This window comes from Ixodes scapularis, unplaced genomic scaffold (genome assembly GCF_016920785.2).
Source record: "Ixodes scapularis isolate PalLabHiFi unplaced genomic scaffold, ASM1692078v2 ptg000299l_1__unscaffolded, whole genome shotgun sequence".
NCBI classification, from domain to species: domain Eukaryota; kingdom Metazoa; phylum Arthropoda; class Arachnida; order Ixodida; family Ixodidae; genus Ixodes; species Ixodes scapularis.
In genome coordinates this window covers 231,637-254,629 of record NW_024609953.1, presented here as the reverse complement: position 1 = coordinate 254,629, position 22,993 = coordinate 231,637, and the positions used below count along the sequence as shown (strand labels likewise).

Genomic DNA, 22,993 nt, shown 5'->3' with positions numbered 1-22,993 from the left:
ATTATTCATAAAACATTGCAAAGTAACGACAAAAGTAACGTCGTTACTTTCATCGTTACCCCAGAAAAAAGTAATAGAACTACAGTTACAAGTTACACTTTTTAAAAAGTAACTCGTTACAGTTACAAGTTACCAAAAAAGTAACGAAGTTACAGTAACGCGTTACTAGTAACGCGTTACTACCCAAGACTGCTAAATATCAGCCCATGCACACCTCTAGCTTGGTTAGCCACTAAAGGTTTGTCTCAATTTAAGGGGAAACCTACTCCGGAAGGCTAACTTTTAAACCACTTGTCTTATTTGCATGAAATTTGCAGGGTGTACTCATAGAACTGGACAAGGATGCTGTAGAAATTTGCAACCCTATAAATTTATCCCACGATGAGTTACATAAAAATTGATAGTAAAAAAGTGTATCTGCTGAGGAAAGCTATCTTTGAGAAAGGGTAATGAAAATGGCCAGTTTTTTTGCTGGAACATACAGCAGAATACTTGCTTCAGACGACTATGAAAAGAAATTTCAAAAATTATAAAATTTATTCACAAAAAAATATAGAAAAGTTTTTTTGTGTGTACATTTGATTTAAAAGAAATAAAAACTTTTCATAACAAAAGAGCATAAAAATGCAGAAAGTAAGTTCACAGTCATGTTCTCTAGAAAATTTCAATATAGAAAAACCAGAATATATCTGCACAAATAATTCGATTATGAAATGATAGCTTCCATGAATTGATATTTGACACTAAAAAGTGAAGCTGAGATAAATGCACTTGAAGTTTCATGACAACGTTTTAAAAATTTATTTTTGCGTCTTAAATGTCAGAAATTCTTTCCAGCAGTGTAGGTGATGTCTTCTTCAAACTTCTTCTGATATACTGACATTGCTTTCAGCTATTTTCACTTGTGAATGACAAGTGCTACGCAGTGCAGCACGCCTCACCAACATATAAAGAATAATTATTTTTGACATGGTTTGTCAGTGCACATTGACAAGACTTCGTGAGAGTGTTCCTTGTTATCCATACAGCCAAAAACTTTGCAGTTCTGAATATGGATTTTTTTAAAAAAAGGTGCAATTCAAAGTAGTGTCCCCCCTTAATAAGTGGCATCAACCTTTAATAAAAAAGAAGTATTGGTATATTGCCTTTCCATGTAGTCTGCATTAAAGCACTGTGGAAACAGAGCCCTATTTTTACCGAGACTATCTCCAAATTTTGAATAAGTGCTTGCTGGGTATTTTGCGTATTTACATACTTGCGTCAGTGTTTCCTCTGTACAACTCACTCTTCCGACGTGCTGGAGCCAATTCTTTTACAGCGGTAGCTCTCCAGCAGCTGATTGCGAAATACCCACGTGGTTGCGCTGTGCAGACACACTCCCTCGCCTCCCCACTGCCAACACCCAGATTCCGTTCTGGCGTGCTCTCCGCGCCTCTACAAAACAACTCGCGTACATACTTCCACTTCTTCCACTGCAGGTGCAGTCAAGGGCATCCTCGTTTTGAAAGAGTTTTTCAGCCAAAAACAAAAAGCATGTCTCTATGGCCCTCTCCGACACACATCTCACACAATCGTTCCACCAAAGCACACATCTCCTACATCAATTCCACTGAAAGCAAAGGAACTCATTGCAAACATTGTACAGGACACTGAATGAAGACGAATCTTCTTCAAGGTGCCCTTCCACGACGCAGCAGCTACCGCCGTCAATCACAGCACACTTTTGTGCAGTGTTTTCAATTTTCATAGTTCAAACAGAACCAACGTGTCCTTCTGAGTGCGAATGAACGAGGTCCGCCATAATCGCTACGACGAACAGGTTCCAGAGGCCGAGAAAGAGAGTGTCGCATACTCTCGCAATTCAAAAAGGGGCGACCCTGACCTGGGGGCTCCTCGAAGCTGCCGTGCTTGCTCTTGCTGCGCCCGAAGCCGAGCTTGCAGAGCTGGTCCTCCATGCGCCTGCGTGCCCGCAGCAGGGTCAGGCTCATGTGACTGGCCGACTTGGGCGGAGGCTTGGCCGGCATGCCCCGGTTCAGGGCGCTCGAGCGCCGGGGCACCCGGTCCACGGCGCCGGGTGAACTGTCGGCCGGAAGGCCTCCAGGGGAGGACGCCTCCTCCTCCCCCGTGTCCGTCCTGCGATCCCCCCGCAGCCACCCCACTGCAAGAGAGAGGGGTGCCCAAAGCAGTGATGTGATTAGTCCCGAGTCATTTTGGAGCAGCTCTTGAAGCAGTCAAAAGTCAATTTGGGAGCAGCACGAATAACTTTTGTAGCATCACTGTTATTAGTACCAATGCAGACATTATGTTAAGATTAATGTCCAACTAAAAGGCAATGTCTTCATCCACTTCTCACTTACGTGCAACTCTTTGTTAGAATCAATTGTGCAACAGGAGTGAGTCCCTCAAACACAGAACTAGCGTTTAGTTGTGTGGAGAAGCATTAGAGGGGGAGATGAAGGACAGCACGAACCGCCGCGAGTGTTTTTTTTTTAGGTACTGAATCCCACTGAAATAATACAATAATATTAGGCCCATAAATTAATGGTTTCTTCAAGTTCTAAAGGTTGTAATAAAACAGCAATTTATATTTCAGATAAAAACAAAGCACTTGTCATTTGATTATGAACGTCAATTACATTTTATGTGTAGAACTTCATAACAAAGACGGCATGCAAACGAAACTTAAAAACAATACCGCCGAACTCATTAAGGTTGCTCCCGAGCTCCCATCCACTGCTCCTGCCAACTTAGTTCTAATTTACTCCCATCTATACACGCTTGCAAGTCCGGTTCCAGGGCACTGCCATCTTGCTTGGCTGGGGTGCGCTTGGACGCGTCCTAATCCAATTATGAAGCCCTGCTAAGGCGTCATAATTAGATTATGGCCGCGCCCAAGCGCACCCCACTGCGCAAGATGGCGGCACTTTGAGACCGGACTTGCAAACGTGTATATAAAAGTGATAGCTAAACAAATAAGTTGGCATAAATAGATAAACATATGAAAGAATGCATATAATGTTCTTGCAATACCGAAGTATCCTAGCTAAATCTCGATTTGGAAAAAGGTACCGCCAGGATATCGTAGTCTATCATATATACGAGCCGAAGTTGTTTCCAGGAATTGTGTCACGTCTCAATCTGGAGGAGTGATTTCCCCTTAGCACAAGTGTGCACTGTGGCGAAGCAAGACACGCAAAATCGCAATGCTTACTCTGCGGTTTTCGCTTCTCTGCAGTAAAAGGGCAAGCACTTTCGCGCAGCAATCATATCACTGCCAAAGTCAAAACCTCACACCGTGGGCACAATGCCAGGAACGCATCTACGACCAGAACGCTCGGTGTCCTGTCCCACCTGCACCTGAAAAGTGGTCCCGAAGCATCAATGGATGACGTCACAAAAGCCATCGTGTCGCGCTGTGTCTGACATCGCAATTCTGGCAGTCGGTCATAAAAATGCTGGCAAAAATCCCAAACCAGGGGTGGAACTCATGAAATATACTTGGGAGCAGCCACGGGAGCAGCTGAAACAGCTGTTTTGGAGCAGGTTGGGAGCAGCTAAAACTACGTTCTGGAGCAGGCTAGGAGCAGCTCAGATCAGCTTTCATTGCACTTCAGCTTGTGTCTTAGACAAGCACGGGAGCTATTTCAATTGTGCTTAGCAGCACAGATGAACATGAGTGTTTAGAGACCTAGATAGATGGGATAACAGTGTAACAGATGCGAAAACTTGAAACTTTGTGAGCCTTAATGAGAATCAAAAAGCAAGTACAATATGTTTCTGAAGATAGTATCCTTCATATTTTCTGAGTGGCTTACAGCTGCTCAAAATGCGAACAAGCACTGCTTATCGCACAACCCACACGTGCTCGACATAGTAATCATATGCGCGAACCACGTGACGTGCGCAAGCAACGGACGTGCAGTTGCGTGGAGGAACAGGGTAACAAATTTCGAGTTTATCTTATTGTGGTACTCAATATTGAAGCAGCAGACTACGATTAACGGAGTTATTGTATTCGAAGCGATAAGCAGGAGCAAGGTTAAAGTACACCGAGCAGATCTACCGCTCGCGTGAGAGCTGCTGGCCGGCAAGGTTTCCGTTTGGACCGCGTTTCAGTTCTATCAAATCACGATTTATCTTGCGGGAATGCGGTTCCAACTTCTAACGATGAAGTACTAAAAGGAATATTTTGCTCATTTGTTTTCAACTGGCTGACGTCCGGATCCCCGGCCGCAGAGCCTCAGGCGATCTGACGCTGAACGACTCGACCTCACCTCTGCCGACTTGCTGAACCACCGATGGTTGAAGAATAACAATCCAGTCGCAGGTGCTGTAGCGCTAGGAATCCGACCCCCAAATTGTTTCGCACGCTTCCGACTCGAGATACGCAGGGAGAATAAACAGAACAAAGGATTGCAAGGCCGACCAAGCTAGACGCGCTCATTCTTGCCAACCGAGTCGATAGAAACCGAAACAAAGAAAAAATACAATTTTTTTGGCGCACGTTTTGCGATTTGGTGCATAATGGCGCGAGGAATTGGTTGTGGCGCAGTTTCCGCAACATGGCGCAGGATGGCGCAGACAAATGCGCCTGGCGCAAAATGGTGCAAATGGCGCAGCCGTTCCACCTCTGCAAACAAACGTAAGTGTCACCGTCGTCACTGCTGTACAAGGAAGCGCACAATTGGGAACGCGCATGTAAAAGATACGAGACCAAGTTCGGAGTATCAGCGCCATAAAAAATGGCACTCCAAGTTCCTCTCGGCTCCGAGTGTTGTTTGCGTGCCTTTCGGTAATGCGGTAGTTGCGACGTCCCAAATCCTACAGTTAAAGTTTGCGTGGACTGTCAAGATGCAGAGCAAACTGTGGCAGAACGGCCGTCTGCCACATCCACCACCACTGATGTGACACCGCAAGGATCTTGGCTGGCGACAACACGATCCTTGTACGAGGTTATGAGATGGACATCCGAGACACACCAGTCGGAGACGCATTCCAGACTCCGTACCTTCCAGGCTTTGTACCGGGGCCATCTGTGGCTAGACTTTTAGAGCGCAGCTCTTAGGCACCCGTTTCTGGCTTGAGCGATGTCGCCGTCAGCGCTACCGCACATTGCGTTATGGGACTTTTATCATAATGACATTACACGTGACGTCACGAGGATCACGAGTGACGTCAAAAAGGTCACTCGTGACGTCACGGAGGTCACTCGTGAAGGTCATGACCTTCAGTGATCTTCACAAGGCCGTCGCGAGTAAGGTCACAAAGGTCACGACCTTCAAGAGGCTATCACGAAGGTCACAAATGATGTTACAAAGGTCACGACGAAGGTCACGCCCTTCACAGTGACCTTCACAAACGTCACAAGTGACATAAGGAGGAAGGGATGAGGAGGAAGGCAGGAGGAGAGAAGGAGAGGAGGAAGAGGGGCACACCCTCCTCCTCAAGAGCTGCGCTCTAATTCAGCACTACAGGGAATTGTGAACGTCCTTTTTTTTTTTCACAACAGCTTCCACAGGTTTGGCATGGAAGACGGCAAGAGACTGGAAGCTATGGCCACCAATGGGGTGAGAATATTAGGGAGGCGTTCTTGTAGGCCCCGACCTTCGCACGACGATCGGCTCGCAGCCTTTTCACTCGCTGTGCACGGGGCACTACTTGCCCCGACAAATGGGTTCTGCGAAATTTAACACGACATGAAAATCGCAAACATCATGAAGGCGAAATGATTGAAAATAAGAGAATACAGTATTTACATTGATAATGCAATTACTGCAAAGGTCCAAGCAAGCTGGACAAGAATGACGATAATAATCCCTGGAGAAGGAATTATTATAGTTCAGGGACCCCTCCACTGGAAATGGAGAGGTCCCTGGTTCGATACCAGGACCAGGCAGATTTTTTCGGTCGCGCACCAGTCACCTAGCTGTGTTTGGAGAATTGTGTTTGTCCTTCGTCCCCATGGTTCCCATTCTCCAGCGATTATTATTGCCAGTATTTACGTGATCGTCAAATGTGACGTGTGGTGTGCTGTTGCAAATGCAACAGCACACCACACGTCACATTTGACGACTGCTCATTGCAAATGCAACATCAACGAACGTAAACAAATTGTCTTGGTATGCAAATGCAAAAGGAGACAAGGGACACACAAAAACACGTCAGACAGGGACAGCATCGCAAACAGGAACACTGTCAGTGTCTGACTTGTTTTTGTGTGTCCCTTGTCTCGTTTGGCATTCACATGCCAAGGTGTTTAACCGACATGCCCTCCTAATTCCATCTATGTTAACAGATTGTTGGCGCTATCCGCTGGTAAGCTATGTGAAAAGCCTAAGCTGGCGACATGTTCCTGTTTTTTCTGCGTTGTTTCTATCATTTATATTTTATAAAACCTAACAGAGTTTCATATATTGTCAGTGTGTGCCTTTTCTCATACCGTTGTGGTTTAAATCGCCTGCAATGCACTTTATACTATTTTAAGCAACAACAACATGTGTGGGAGACGAGGGTGGACGACAAAAAAGCAGAGCGCACGTGAGAAGCGGTCGGCCGAAGACGCAAGAGCTAGTGCATGACAGGGCGTGCTGCACGAGGCTGGGGCCGGGCAGGAACGACGCAGCCGGTCTGGCCCATGGCGATCCCTGGAGCGGTCTACCAGCGAGGTTCGGATCAGGACCGGCGGGAACGGCAAGCCCTGGCCATACGGGCCCAGGCCGTGATGATTTCAGAGTCGTTCCGAAGCAAGATCGGGCTTTGATGGCTTGGAACAGCTAGCCTATGCAGTGCTGGCATGGGAAAGCCGATCTGCCGGCGCGGACTCCGACTGTGAGCTCTGAACGACGGGCAACAACCAGGATCGGCGGGCCCGGACTACCGCCTCTCGAGGACAAGCAACTGGGAAGTACAGTAAACCATTCGCTGTCTTTTTGTTGCATCGTCTCACTCCTTGGGAGACGAGCGAAGCACAGGCCAATGGAGCGGCGATTGTTAGAGCGACCACACACATGGAACCCGATCCTAACGGCAGAGTCTACAGTTGAACCCGGATATATTGAATTCAAAGGGGATCGTAAAATTGTTCGATATATCAATAGATTGATGTATGTTAAATTAAGCTCGAGTTGAAATTTCCTAGCGTCTCTGCTAATGCCGAAGGTCGCGACAAACAGGGGCTTAACAAATAGAGCAATTAAGAGCCCCTAAATACAGTAGAGCATAGTTGGCGGAGACCACAAACACCGCCAGCACAAGCGACAAAACACAAAAATAATTAAATTAATGAAAGAAAAATGGAAAAGCGACTCATAAAAAGAAAGTCATAAAAAAAGTTAAGCAGGAAACAAAACAAAAGCAAGAACCAAACAAACAAAAAAGGCGAAAGAAAAGAAAATCAACAAAGCAATAACGGCAAAAGAAAAAGGTAAACAAAGATAAAGCGTTGGAAGTGTGATTGCACAACCGTTGTTGTCCACACTCGACTTGCCTTGCGAAAACCTTTTTTTTCTTTCTTTTTTGATAATTTTATTTTGGGGCTAGGGAGTCCCGCAGCATCAGCAATGTTCGGGGAAAGGGCACAGGCTATGTTCTGACAGCAAGCACTCCCTGCTCTCCCTACGCATGCACGCACGTGCCCTTTCCCTTGCTTTTGCAATTTCCTACTTTTTTTTGTTTTGTTTATTTTTAAAACTTTTTTTACAACTGCTCTTTCGCTGCGTATCTTACCGCGTGTATTCTGGCTTGGCAGTCCGCCAGCCCCTCAACGCAAGCAATCCAACCGAACTTTGTTCCCTGTATCGAGTGTCCCCCTTATGGTAGTTCAATACAAAAAGACAAGGCACCTATACTAGTATTACATGTGATTTTCAAGGGGATGTTTGGATTGTTTGATATAAACAATAATTCGAAATACCCGAGTGTGATATAATTGGGCTCAACTGTATGTGGAATCGAAACACAACCATGATGAGCGGAGCAAGCGGAGCGTCCAGTTTTCTTTTCACTGCTCTCTATAAAAGAGTGCAGTCTTCTTTTGGTCGCAGCAAGGCAATCATGCTTGATGGGCAGTGGTGGTGTATATTGTTGCAGATGACAAAGGATCGACAAGCGTAAAACTAAAAACACAAGATTTAATCGGCCAACTTGTGACAGAAACAAAAGAAAGAAAGAGCGTCAAGAAAGCAGCAGCGAGCTTCGAGACGTCCGCTATGTCACCGATGGATGTGATGCTCAGAGACCGCTTGGTGTGCAGGGTGCAGGACGAGCGTCTGCAGCGACGGCTTTCCACAGAGAAAACGCTCACGTTCGACCGAGCCTATGACGAGGCAATAAGACCTGAGAGGGCGGTTCAGCAGCAGTGGGAGCTTACAGCCCCCAGGACAGATCTACATAACAAAATTGGAGTTGGAATGCATCAGATCGGCATTGGACTGTGTCATATTGGCGTCGGACCATGTCATATTGGCGTCAGACCGTATCATGTTGGCGTCAAAGCCGTATATTGGGCGAGTTTGGCCAGTGGGTGTGGCAACGAAGGCGCCGGAGAGGAGAAAAGTAAATGAAAGGGAGGAGAGCGCCGAAGGAGTGAGAGAGAAAGAAAGGAGCAGAGAAGAGACGACCGCCATTTTTTCGCAACGCTGTCGGAGACTGGTCGGAGAAGAACACTGCTGAGGCTACGCGTCGTCTGCTACGGGCCGACTTTCTTTTTCGCCTGAATAAAAGTTTGTGGCCATACGCCGAAAAATCTTCATTTATTAGCTTTTTAACCCACCGAGGAATAACAGTACAGTATAGACCACTTACAACGTAACCGCTTATAGTGCAGGACCGGGCATAACGCGGTTTTTTTAAACCACCGGTTCGCCTCCCATAGAACTCCATGTAATTACATACCGCTTAAAATGCAGGCGCGCGAAGGGAAATACCGGTTATAGTGCGGTTTCTGAAACAGCCCGCCGACCGTGCCGACCAACCGGCGCAGCGAGCACGCTTCCCTGTGCAACACTAGATAACGGCACTAGCCTCAAGCTACACTCGCGGGGCAAGGAGGTTGCTCGAAGCGTGGCTCAAAGAAGCGGGGAGAAGCAAAGAGAGAGGCTTCAGTTGCCATAGCGACGGAGGGACGCACGCACGTGTCGTTCACGTGCGTGCGTACCTCCGCTGCGTTGGAAAACAACCGCAACGACAGACCAATTGCAGGCCGAGGAGAAGTGTTCGCACGCGTTGCTTGCCGGTCACAGGCTAGCTTCTTCTAAATTTATCCGCAAACATGGCGTCGGCTGTGATCATCGTCGTAGACAGCCAGTTGGAAGCTTATCGTTCCGCATAAAAGCGCTATCCTTGACTGTGAATTTTCGTTGTGTGTCGCTATGATAACTCAGCACGTACTAGAAGGGAAGATCCACCTACTCGTGTGGCGATGTCGTGGCGGCACTCTCAAGACGGCAGAAACGCTTGTGTCGTCGTGTTTGTTTACTTCGACTACAGTGGTGCTTTCTAAGCATTTGCGTTTTCGAACATCGCCCGGATTTCATATTTGGCGCATTTCATGCGTGTGCTCAAGCTGAAGGTATTACTGGCGCGTACCGTATGAAGGATGTGAATTTTTATGCGTTTTCATCATCGGAGAAAAGTGATTAGGGTTAGCAATCCTGAATGCTCACAAAGTCCGTCCGCAACCCGCGACGCCTTTAAAAGGCTGCGCCAGGCAAAAGCCGCTCAGTTCTTTCAAAATGTGTGACACACTTGCGACAGAACTGTACTATAGTCTGGTGAAATAAAGACTTTCCTTAAACTAAGCTTTATTTTTCATCCAACATAAAATAAATTCTTTTACAAAGGTAAGTTGTCTCAACGCATGTATTTTGGCCTGAAAAATTGATGTTTTGGTTATAGCGCGGTACCGCTTATAGCGCGGATTTTCGCGACTCCCGCGACATACGTTATATGCAGTCTACACTGTACGTCATTTTCTTGCCCGAGCCAGCGATATAAAAGGAAATAATCGAGATTTAGATGCCGATCCCACGCATTCCGCTGGGAGAATGAACGAAAATGGCGGCCCTCGCCGCTCAGCTGGGAGCAGCCGGGAGTTCACGCGCATGAGCTCATGCCTCTCGCTCTGTGCCGCGTGCTGATTGGCTCACTCGGGAGGATAGCGTTACGGCGGCGAGATCATAGACTGACCAAACTCTCCCCATATACGGCTCTGGTTGGCGTCAGACTATGTCCCATTGGCGTCGTACCGTGATCCAGAGACTGTCGGCAATCATGGAGGAAAGAGACGCACCCAGGGGAAACTTTGAGCCCTTGCTGTGCTTGGGGGTGAGGGAAATGTTGTCTCCTTCCGAAACACTGAGCCTGGCGGACAGGGCCCGGTGTTGCCGGGGAAACGACGGGGTGGTCTGCCCTGGCAGGGGGCTCGGGCACGCAGAGACGTCCTCCTTCTCGTCCAGAATGCTCTGTAAGCAAAGAGGGCGTCCCAGGGAGTATACGCTTAGCTAGAGCCACTAAGTAAGCTATGCCTTAGACATAGAGCTAACATAATAATCTAGAGGGAAAGGTCCCACGCACTCGGGCCGCTTGGGAACGGCGGGGCATAGATGCGGACATCGGCGGTGCCAGTTGGCGGTCCCGATGGGCCCGTATCAGTGGCGACGTCTTAAGGTACACAAAGAAGCAGCAAAACATCACCTCTAAGGTCTCTACCTTGTTCTTTTCTAGCTTACTTCGCAAAAAAAGCCGGAATGGCGCATTTTATGAAACTAAATAAAGTTGACAGGTGCTCTGCAACTTCAACTCACTGCAGCGAAAGGAACACGCTTAACTTTCTGTCTGCTTTCTTTCTGTGCTCTTCTGTCACTCTCTTTCTCGTTCTTTCTTTCGGGACTGACGACGTCACCACCCAGGGTTTGCTGCGTTCTGCTCCCGCCTTTCCCCCCAGCTTCAAAGTTAATGACACTTCAGCAATCTTGGCGTTTATAACCACGATCGCCAGTTGCCTGAAGCTTTGTCTGATATCGCAGAGAACGCTTTTCCCTTTGTCCTCTCAAAATCTGAAAACAGTCCGCAAAAGAATAAAAACAATATTCCCTGAGTTGCCTGACAACACATCTCAAACTCAGAAAGCTGCGCATCTTCAAATGGTAACTATTGCCAATTGAGAGAGAGAATACTAGTTGTTTATTTACAGTCACAAAGAGGTCAACCTACTGAACAGCTGATTTGCTACTTCACAAATTGTCAATTGCGTCCTCTCTGCACTAAGCACCAGAGTGGGGGTCCCCACAAAATAATCGAAGAATGGAGTGCCGATACTACAAGCGTAGCTCATTTCATGGCTCTAGGCTTAACGAAAGCTAGGACGTGCAAGCCTGTTTCTTCCAACACCTCGTAGACGACAAAGCCGTAGTGCTGGACAGGACGGACGGAGTGTCAGCCTCTCGTATCCGATCAGTCATGACACGAGTCCTAGCTGAATGCTGATGCACCAATCATGTGATGCTCTTCCATTAGGAGAGAGTGTAACTCTAAGTGGCTAGAAGTCAGCCCTATAACATATTCTGCATTAATACATTATTGGTTTCAGGTCTACCGTATTTTTCTAACTTAATTTCACGGACTACACAGTTTTAATATGGCAAATTGCTAGGCGACTCTGTTGCACACGTCAAACGTTCTAGCATTACAAACGTTAAGAGATACTCAGAGTTTCCAGATGCCAGATGCCTATGTCCACAGAGCCCTTCATCAGATAGTGAAGCAATACTACCGCTAATTGGTCTGATAAATCTGGCAATCTTCCAGAGCCTTCCACACTCACGAGTTCCTCTCCCTCAAAAAGCACAGGTGGTTGAGCTCCTCCTCACCTACCAGTCTGGTCAATGACCTCCCCATTAACCAATCAGTGTCTGACACCTCACTCCTCCTCTCTCACCCATCAACCAATCAGTGTCGAGCCTCGCGACCACGCTTTTATCTGTGCTTCACGAGATGCCGAACACCTGGCCAAAGAATGTTTCACATTAAGGTTGTTTACGCGGTACGGACTACATACAGGTGCATAACATAAAATAATGTTTTTCAAGAATGTTCATTATAACGAGACGTCATGAACTTTGTGAATGAGAGAGTATGTTAATGATGATTTCAGTACAATACAGGCTTTTCTATGTGCTAATAAAGTATACGTTTTCAACGTGTTCTGGCAGCAGATTATGCACAAAAAGATTTTTTTTCTCTCTTTTTGCTCAAAATTTGTTTTTTCAGATTATACACTGGGTGTGGACTATAGTCCAGAAAATATTGCACTTTTTTTTTAGGAATATATTTCCAGTTTAACAAAAACAGCCCGTAGATGTTATGTTAGCATTCAGTAGAGTTACCAGAAACCCCATTTTGGCTGGGATAGTCCCACGTTAGAGGTTCACACTGGTCATTCTATCATATTTTGTCCAAATAAAGTCATATGCCCCGTTTACGTGGTAACTCCTAAAATCAGTACCATGCGAGTGAAGAAAACAATCAATGCTTACTCGTGATAGTGTATTAAAATAAACATAGTATAAAAATGTTACCTCCACTAAAGTACTATATTTAGCTATTTCTGTGGCTCCACTTGATAATAAGTTTTGTTCACACAGACATTTGTTTGGGGAAACTCTTCCATATTTCTAAATTTTCTAGGCTGAGGTTTTTTAAGAATGAAGTAAGCGAGGTGCTTGTGTACTCCCCCCAAAGAAGCGAGCATTTTCACAACAAATTGAATAGTAGCAAAACTTTTTCTTTCTGTGTCGCTTTGCCTTTCCCCTCCTTTTCCCCTTAATGTCTTGTCTTCTACTCTCATTGAGCGATGAGCCATGAGACTTCTGCCAATGATTCCAAAGAAAGCAGATGAAGCAGGGCTCAATACCTGGGCACTAGGCACCTTCCTCACACCCCTCTTGCGGAAGAAGGACTTTCGGCTGCTCTTTTCAACCGCAGTCTCGTCGATGATGAACACGTTCGACGAGAACAAAGGGTCTCTCATTTCCTCGTGCTCCAGAGACTTTGTGTGCCTGCAGAAACATGGAACTCAGTTTGATTCGAGGTAATTTCAACGAGCATTTGTGAGTTCGAGCACATACGCATGCTCTTGCAACGAGTCAATGTTCAGCTGAAATCATCATAACTCAAACAGACCCCCCAATTAACTTTTACAGAAGATAAATTAAATGAGCAGTTGTGGGTTTGAAGACACGTGGACCTCACTGCAACAACTAGTAAATTTTTGGCCAAACCCACCAAGCCTCAAACAGACTTTGCAATGGACACGCACAGAATTCCAAAGTTGTCCTCTAATCCCCAATGGACATCTCTCAAGAAATGTGATCTTGAAGAACACATAACGACAATGAGCGGTAGCCAAGCAACCGCTCCCTTTTCTCGACACTCACTGCAGTTAAAGTTTTCCAGTTAGACACACAACGGTACTACTATAGACACAATATGAAAAGAGATGGAATTCGGCGATTCCTGGTTTTCAGTTGCTCAAATATTCTATATCTGGCAAAGGGCATCTGGCGTTCACAAAACAAAACAACTTTTTCATGAACAGGGTATGTCACGGTCACGCATCACTGAGTGTGGCCTTGCCCAATGGCCGCAGCCCTATTTCTGTCAATTTTTGAAGCAAAGTTTTTTGTTACAAAAACCAACTCATAAGCTAGCGTGTTAACATAGCTAGGAGGGCACTTCTCCCTCCACCCGATTGCATGGCGCAGCAAATCAGAAGAACCATAAAGAGTATGCGAGAGACGCAAACTCTGGCCGGCACGCCTGGGGAGACTGTCGGTTTGAGATAGGGTAGAACCTGGTTGCTACGCTTTTGAGTGGACTGCGACAAAAGCATAAGATCAGACAAAGCGCAATAACCGATAATGCTCTTGGCAGGAATAAATGAAGTGGAACTCTCACACAGTAGTTTATTCTGCACATATAGAATGGTTCACACATCTGTGTTTGAGTGTGAGCCACTCTCTTGTAACCATGTTTCGCAAGAGTAAAGCACTGGATATCTTGACTTATCCAAGTACTGCCATCGTTAGATCGTGTCGCGGGTGCTCCTACTGGATGCCGGCAACGCGTCACCATTTTTGGCTCATGGCGCATTCCACATCCAGATGCGCATGCTCTTATTAATGTGATGTGCCACCGTTTGTGAGCATGCTCCTATTGGTCTACTGTAGATGTCGGAGTTGTGCCGCCACGCCAAACTAGGTTGCCAGAGACGCTCTGCCTTTTTGGCTCAAGTGCGTCCCAGCGTGCACCAGCTTGGCGGTATTTGTTCATAAAATTTAAATAAACGACATTGTAATTATTAGCCCAAAAACCACTTTCATCATTTACACTGATGACACAACACTACTTTTTTCAGCTAACATTATCGACACACTTGCAGAAACGACTAACAATACATTGGAATATTTACATGAATGGAGCGAACCAAACTCTCGACTAATTATTACATCGAAAACAAAAGCGATTATTTTTAAGCCACACAATAAATTGGTAAATATTGACTTGCACCTTAAACTTGGCCCCTCTAGCACTGAAGTCGTCCCGAATGTAAAAACCTTAGGTGTAATGTTTAATGAAAACATGTCATGGGACTCCCACATTGAAATTGCAATAAAAACAATTTCAAGTGTTGTCGACATTCTCAACAAGTTTCGTTTTAGTTTACCAGTTAAAATTAAGCTTCTCATTTACAATTCTTTATTCATGTTACATTTGAATTATTGTCACTTGGTCTGGGGCACATCAACCACAACTAACTTGGACAAGCTAACGATCCTTCAAAAGAAGGCAATTCCAGCTATAATGAATGTACCTCAATCAACCCACACGAAACCATTGCTTAAATCATTGAATGTTTTATCCTTAAACAAACTGTATGAGTACACTTTATTCATTCAATATATAGCAAGTATTAAACAAAAGACGCTTGACATTAGTAACATATCAGAATTAAGAATAAATATTAGACCTTATAAGGTACGTCACGAAGAAGTATGGAAGATATTATTCAGGCGAACCACCTACGGAACTCAAATGCTAAAACATTGTCTTCCTTTTTTACTAAATCATTGAATTGAAAATAACATTATCATCGAACATTTAACATCTCATTCTTCGAAACTCATGTTTCTGTGAATATTGATGTCATACAATTGTGTTTTAGAATATAGAGTGCATTTGTTTTTCCTTAACATTGTAATGTTTAGCCCACTTTTAAACGTGTAGTTTGACTATTTTTACAGTAATTGCTTTTCTTGAATACAGTAAAACCTCGTTATAACAAAGTTGAAGGAGCGGTCGTAATTATTTCGTTATAACCATTAGTTTGTTATAGCCCATGTCCATTTCTTCCCACTATTAGCAAGCAAGGGGAATTATGATTGCTTTGTTATATCCATTAGTTTGTTATATCCCGTTTTGTTATAACGAGGTTTTACTGTATTTGACTTCTTTTTTTCGATTGCTTGCCGTTTGCTAAAAAAAGGGGGCGTGAACATCGTCAAGCCGACATCTGTCGGCTTTTTGTTTATGCCTTCAGTGCCTGCATTATTGTACAGACGCAAATAAAAATGATTGATTGATTGGTTGATTGATTGAAAATTCAAATTCATCCAGTGCTTTAGGCAAGATGACAAGCTGGCGTCACCAATCAGGTATCCCTGGAACTTTTCCAATCTATTGCATATCTTAATATTTTTTTATGTATCATGCTTTCATCTGGTGGAACTGAACTGGTAGAGCTGAACTTAATTGGTACAACTGAACTTAAACCTTTTTCAATTATATAAGCTTGATCACGCCAACAAAGACTGCTGAGCATGAAATGTGCGATGGGCCTTCCAGGGAAGAGAAGGGCGTCCGAACGGCGCCATCTATTGAAGATTGACTCTCATTTCTGACACACGCCTTGAGATGGCGCAGCATGACAAGAAAGGTCGCGAAGCGCGTGACCGCGCCTTTGTGCGCCGTGCCACTAAGTTTGCTTTTGCATGCATTGACCATTGACCCTGGGTAGCTTAGTAGGCAAAGCACTTGACTCACTCTCTCAAGATGATGAGTTAAAATACTGCCAAGGGATCCAAGACTTTTTATATGGGCATAACACTTTTCGGTGTTGGAATTTGATTTAAGTTAAATGCTACAAAACTGCATGAAAATCGGCTGATAAAACACATACTGTGTTACAAGCAACAGCCATCTTGCAATATACTGGATGAAGAAATACAAGAACAAGTAAAGGAGGGGCACCTGACAATCCTGGTGCCTGGGACGTAGTTCTTCTTCTTGTTGGGCCGGTCTGCACTGTCCAGCATCCCGCTCAGAGCCACTCTCCGAAAGATGCCGCCATGGTTGTCGTGAACGTAGCTCATGAGCTGGCGCAGGTCACAGTACAGCGACTGCACAAAGGATGCTGAGATTGGCCCCTGCCCCTCTCGACTCAGTGGAGGCAATTTGCCTCTAGTCGACCGCAAGAGTTGGCTAATGGCCCAAGATGGATGCAAGTATTGTATTTTTTGGGCTATAGTCTGTGGATTATCAGGGTGTCCAGCAAATTATTCATTTGAAAATCCCTCCTGACTTTTCCAGGTTTTCCCTGACAATTTCAGGTGAAATTTCTTGACCACTCTAGAGGCAATTAAATATATAAGACCATTACAACACAAGGCATTGAGCGTTGAGCACACAATTATTTTGCACGGGCCTAATCTAACGTGCATATTCCGAAATATTTGGGTTCGTCCAGTCCGAATTAAACGAGCACTTTCTTGCCGCTGACATCGTCAGTGAAGAGGCCACTTCCGGAAACACGATGAAAACACGACGCTCAACCACACACAAGGAGAATAGAAGGGTAGGAGAGGGCGTGACATCAGCCGTGTAGCCTGCATAAGCCATGTAGCCTTGATGCCTCGCCTCTTTCTCATTTTCCTCCTTACTCTGCTCACTTATCAGCCCAACACAAGGAGGTTATAAGTACTAGGAGGGGACACGTTGCAATATTGGTGAAGCCTAGTCATAAAAAGTTTAAACAATATTGTGCCCCACGCGACCGCAGATCTCTCTGGCGATTGGTGCGCGTAACATGTCACGTGCGAGATGGATGGTTGATTGTAGAAGGATTCCTTGCAGGCTTGTACGCGCTCCGTCTTGTAGATTTTATCAGATCGAAGGCTAGACGAAGGCTAGCTACGGTCACGTGATGTGGTCATGTTGGGCTGATAAGTGAGGAGAGTAAGGAGGAAAATCAGAAAGAGGCGAGGCGTCAAGGGAGCATGGCTTGTGGAGGCTACGCGGCTAACATCATGCCCTCTCCTACCCTTCTATCCTCCTTGGCCCGACATGACCACATCATGCGACCGTAGCTAGCCTTTGTCTAGCCTTCGATCTGATAAAACCTACCGGACGGAGCGCACGCAAGCCTGCAAGGAATCCTTCTACAATCAAACATCCATTTCGCAGTGACATGTCACGCGCACCAATCGCCAGAGAGATCTGCGGTCACATTGGGCACAATATAATTTAAACTTTTTACGACTAGGCTTCACCAATATTGCAATGTGCCCCCTCCTAGTACTTATAACCTCCTTGACCACACATGTCAATAACCAAATGGCAACGTGGCCGCCAGATGCACTTTCGGATACTTTCGGCTGAAGGCTTGGATTGGATTGGAGTCTGCGGCTTTCCCGATTGTTACTAAATCTAGCAGCTCTAACTGGATCTAGTTTAGTGTCGTGCTGTCAATCCAAACCAATCCATGGCTCGGACTGGATTTGTCGGTTGTTTTCTTTGGATCGGGTAGCACACTCTACATAGGGGGAGCAGAGCCCACGTTTCACTCTAAGCAGAATTTATAGCCTATATTTCTGCCCTGAAGTCCTCAAGTCTTTGCTCAGGGCACTCGATGGCGTTTCCGGCTCATTTTTCCTGACTGGGCTCGCTTTTTGACAATTCTCCTGACAATTCCCTGATTTTTTCCGCTAATTAAAATTTCCCTGACAATTCCCGGTTTTCCCGGTTGCTAGACACCCTGATTATACATGTCTAAAAGTTGAAATTTTACCCAATATGGACTATCTATAGGTGCAGGCAGTACAAGGATATGTATTTTTCTAGATCAGTCACTGTGGCAAGACGTGAAAGATTTTATTAATATTATGTATGATACAAGCTTCTTTGTGAGCTTGTATCAGACTAGGCACGGCGTGCGTGTGCTTGTCTTCCTGACTGTCTGGTGTGAGATTGACTTTTCCTGCGCTGTCACCGTCAAGTAGGCACGGCATGCATACTATGCACCGGGTGCAGACTATCTAAGGAAGAATTTTTATTTTTGACCGTAAATTTTCTCCTGAGGACTATGCACCAGGTGAGGATTATAGTCCAGAAAATACGGTAATCAGAAAGGCTACCCTTCCCAGTAAGCAAACCCTGCGTGAGGCAGTTTGGTGACTTGATCTTGACCCCTTTTCAAGGTTTGCACAAAAAGATCCCTTGTGATATTGCTACTGAATTTGAGGTTTCAAACGCCTGGGAGCCGCTACTGGTAGCCACACAATGCCAGTCTCTTCTGGTTTATACCAGTGTGACCGAAGGCTTTCGGAGAGCCGCATCCTGTAGCATACACTCGAAATTGAGAAATGAGCGAATTAAGCTTCCTGACCAGTTCGTGTCAGCCATTCTGATGCAAGAAGAGAAGAAAAAAGGATGTAAAATACAAATGCACAAGAGCTTGTTGGCTTTTGGTAAAGCTTTGTGCCAAAAAATCGCCCCACCCAGTATCAAATTCACGCGACGTCTGACAGCACTCCCTGTGCTGCCACAATACCGGTTGACAAAAAGTGTGCTAGGGTTGCAAACCGAATAGATGGGAAGCAAATGATGGCAGTGCTTCTAACAGGATTAGGTGATTCATTGCACTTTATGTCGCCCCGACCACAGAACAAAAAGAGCAGGACAGAGAGCGTGGACGGTGCGATGAGCACGCACTTTCTCAGAGGCAGGCTGTTTCCACCGCTAGGGGAGGATTTGGTGCTGCAGGCAAGCTGTCTAATGCAAATGAGTGATTCTATCACTAAAATATTGCATTTTCTAATGATTAAGCTTAAGATTTTTTTCAAAGTTTTCGCTGGTATGTTTTATCAGACGGTGCAACTTATATGCATATAATGCGATTAATGCAACCTTTGCATTAATTGCATTATAAATTTATATGCACTTTTTTTTCTTCTTTCTGTAAGCATGAAGTGGCCGAATTGGCCCCTTCATTTATTTACACGCCTGGAAGGAGTGGTAGCTGGTCTGGGAGCTCTGCCGTTGATCAAAGGAGCCGGCTGGTATCGATGCTCGCTCTCGAGCTTGCCGGCCTCAAGTGCCCCCGCGACGCGCGCTGCTAACGTGGCTCGTTTCACGAGCCACATTATTGTTGGTGTCGTTGCTTAGCAACTATAAGTATATACTCGATCTGCACATATTTACTACAAGGTTTCATGTTTCTTGCTCGACTCGTTGGCGAGAATAATGAAACTGGCTCTTGCTTGCACATATGTCGCAATCACAACAGACATACGCGGGATTATAAATGCTGATTCGCCACGCCGACCATATAAGTATATAGGTGCGATTTATGCACCAACATTTTTTAATGAAACGGCCACTTAAAGGAGGGTGAGACGACAGCGACTAAGAGAAAGGAAACTGCTGTTTTCGGCCCCACCATGTTGTCCTGGTTCTTGAGGTCCTTCCCACAGCGTGCCAGCCGGGTAACCAGGGCCTTGAAGGTGCAGGTGACCACGACCCCCTCGATGCCCTTAGACGAAGCACCCCCGGGGCCGGCTCCAAAGTTGTTGGCATAGCCGGTGTGCGTGGCACCCTCCTGACTGCTCGTCGTGCTCGTACGCTTCTGGGCTGCACACCAGGGGGCGCCACAAGGCTGCAATGACTGCAGAGCCTGGAGCAACTTAAAAATGTTATGGCCGAAACAGCTGCGCAGATTGTCAATGAAATGCAACGGCATTTTGCACCAACTTGCACTGCGTGAACATTTTCTTCCGCTTAGGAAGTGCCGTGGAAATTCTAGGAATATTTATCAATGCCTTCCAAAAAGCTTTTTATTATGTTTAAAACCAATTTATATAATTTTCTGATTAACTGTATACTTCCTGCAGATGAGGCTCCCACAACTGACTAGGTAACTTTTGTTGTAGCATTACAGCAATTTAAACGTTTTTCTCTCACTATATGTATTTATACCCACATAATAAGACCCTTGACAACTGTAGTTGCCAATAAGAAGCTAATATATCATATTAATTTCGTTGGGCACATTACCCCCTGTATGCATAATTGAAGTAGGTATACCGGGCGTTTCAGCGGAGACTGAAAAATTGCTTGAGATAGGGTATTTGAGAAAAAAAGAAACACCTGGGAACACACTGACAGCCACAGTGGACGTCTGGGATAGCAGAAAACATACTAAATAGTTAAATAATTACATGAAATTTAAAAATTAACTTCCTAGTTAGTGCAAATAAACATATGGCTTCAATAAGGAACTTTTGAAGCTTCACTGAACACCACTCAATCAACTCATTTTAGAAAGATATAGGATATAAGGCAAGTACAGCATTTTACAGCATTCCAAAAAGACGCTCACTTTGAATGCGTTTCTAGGTTTCAGTTTTCTGCTGAAGTGCACCTTTGTTCCAGCAGCCCTGCTCCCCGGTGGCCAAGGCACAAAGCTACCGCCCCGCCTCTCTCGTGGGATGGAAGGATAACGCACATGCTTTCCACGTCTCGGTCACCAGAAGGCAGGACCAAGGGTGGTGCAAAGATGCGTTTCAATAGAAAATCGAAACCCAAAAACGCGTCCCAATTTTGTTTTTTTGGAACGGCACAAAAAATATAAGGGACTCGAACCATAACCGTAACCCGAACCGGAAACCGTTTACAGTATAGACCACTTACAACGTAACCGCTTATAGTGCAGGACCGAATATAACGCGGCTTTTTTAAACCACCGGTTCGCCTCCCATAGAACTCCATGTAATTACATACCGCTTAAAATGCGGGTGCACGAAGAGAAATACCGGTTATAGCGCGGTTTTCGGAACAGCCCGGCGACCGCGCCGACTGACCGACGCAGAGAGCACGCTTCCCTGTGCGACACTAGATAACGGCACGAGCCGCAAGCTGCACTCGCGGGGCAAGGAGGTTGCTCGAAGAAGCGGGGAGATGCGAAGAGAGAAGCTTCAGTTGCCATAGCGACGGAGGGACGCACGCACGTGTCGTTCACGAGCGTGCGTCCCTCCGCTGCCTCCGCTACGTTGGAAACGGTGGAAACAACCACAACGACAGACCAATCGCAGGTCGAGGAGAAGTGTTCGCGCGCATTGCATGCCGGTCGCGGGCCGGCCGGTCGGCTGCTTCTATCCGCAAACATAGCATCGGTTTTGATCGTCGACGGAGACGGCGTGGTAGAAGCTCATCGTTCCGCGTAAAAGCGCTATCCTTGACTGTGAATTTTCGTTGTGTGTCGCTATGATAACCCAGCACGTACTAGAAGGGAAGATCCACCTACTCGTGCTGCGATGTTGTGGCGGCACTCTCAAGACGGCAGAAACGCCCGTGTCGTCGTGTTTGTTTACTTCGACTACAGTGGTGCTTTCTAAGCATTTGTGTTTTCGAGCATCGCCCGGATTTCTTATTAGGAGCATTTAACGCCTGTGCTCAAGTTGAAGGTATTACTGGCAAGTACCGTATAAAGGATGCGAATTTTCACGCGTTTTCATCGCTGGAGAAAAGTGATTAGGGTTAGCAATCCTGAACGCTCGCAACGTCCGTCCGCAACCTGCGACGCCGTTAAAAGGCTGCGCCAGGCAAAAGTCACTCATTTCTTTCAAAATGTGTGACACACTTGAGGGAGAAGTGTACTAGCCTGGTGAAATAAAGAGTTTCTTCAAACTAAGCTTTATTTTTCATCTAACATAAAATAAATTCTTTTACAAAGGTAAGTTGTCTGATGGCATGCATTTTGGCCTAAAAATTTATGTTTTGGTTATAACGCGGTACCGCTTATAGTGCGGATTTTTGCGCCTCCCGCGACATACGTTATATGCGGTCTACACTGTACAGTAAACTTGCGTTAATTTGACCCTAGAGAGACTTTAAAATTAGAATCAAATTAACCAAAAGATCAAATTTAAAAAAAAAAGCGAAGAACGGCCAAAGTTGAACTTGATTTTACTAAAAGTAGTTAGCAATGTTGTTCTGCCGTTTACACCTGAAATGCGCACGAACAGTGTGCTTCGGAAGGTGCCAATATATTTCAATGCACATTCATTTGCACTCGGCTGCTCGGTTAAGATGCTCTCAACAGCCTCTTCCTCGCTTACATCTCCTGCATCCATTCTACGGCCGGTCAGGTTGACTAAAATGTCATTGTTCGTAAGCGGTTCGCAGACTTCGACGCTGCTGTCCAGATTCACGAAGTCTTGAAACAAGATGCCAACCGGGGCAAGGAGCAAACTAGAGTCTTCAGTGAAAGACAGCTCCACATCGGCGGCACATGCATCAGCGAAACTCATGTCCACGATGCGTTGGCATTTTCGGCCCTCTCCTTTCTTGATAAATAACCCTTGCCAACATCCTGAATAATGGCTGTCTTTGTATCGATGGACAGCAAGGTTTACTTCCTCCGTGATGTCATACACAGTCGATGCCGTGAAACACTTTAGCTTGACGATATAGAAGAACTGCAGCCCATGACGGGTCCAGTGAAAAACACAAGGACTACGCTCCACGCTCTCTCGTGTGGCCTTTGCACTTTCTGTTCAACATTCAAAAACGTGTCTCAAAGATCCGGCGGCGCTTTTAATAAAACCACTACATAATCGAGCTAAGCAAACACAATAATGCATACTCCTGCCAATTTCCCTCC

General features: G+C 45.6%; 1 protein-coding gene across 1 annotated transcript in view; it reads right to left on the bottom strand.

The window, feature by feature from the left end:
• LOC120849056 (protein unc-80 homolog) overlaps nucleotides 1-22,993 on the bottom strand; it is a 220,567-nt gene that overhangs the window by 124,913 nt on the left and 72,661 nt on the right. Inside the window, 5 exon segments of the mRNA XM_040504832.1 lie at nucleotides 1,883-2,158; nucleotides 10,289-10,460; nucleotides 12,911-13,055; nucleotides 16,306-16,454; nucleotides 19,772-19,962. Of these exon segments, the coding sequence (XP_040360766.1) occupies nucleotides 1,883-2,158; nucleotides 10,289-10,460; nucleotides 12,911-13,055; nucleotides 16,306-16,454; nucleotides 19,772-19,962 (933 nt within the window).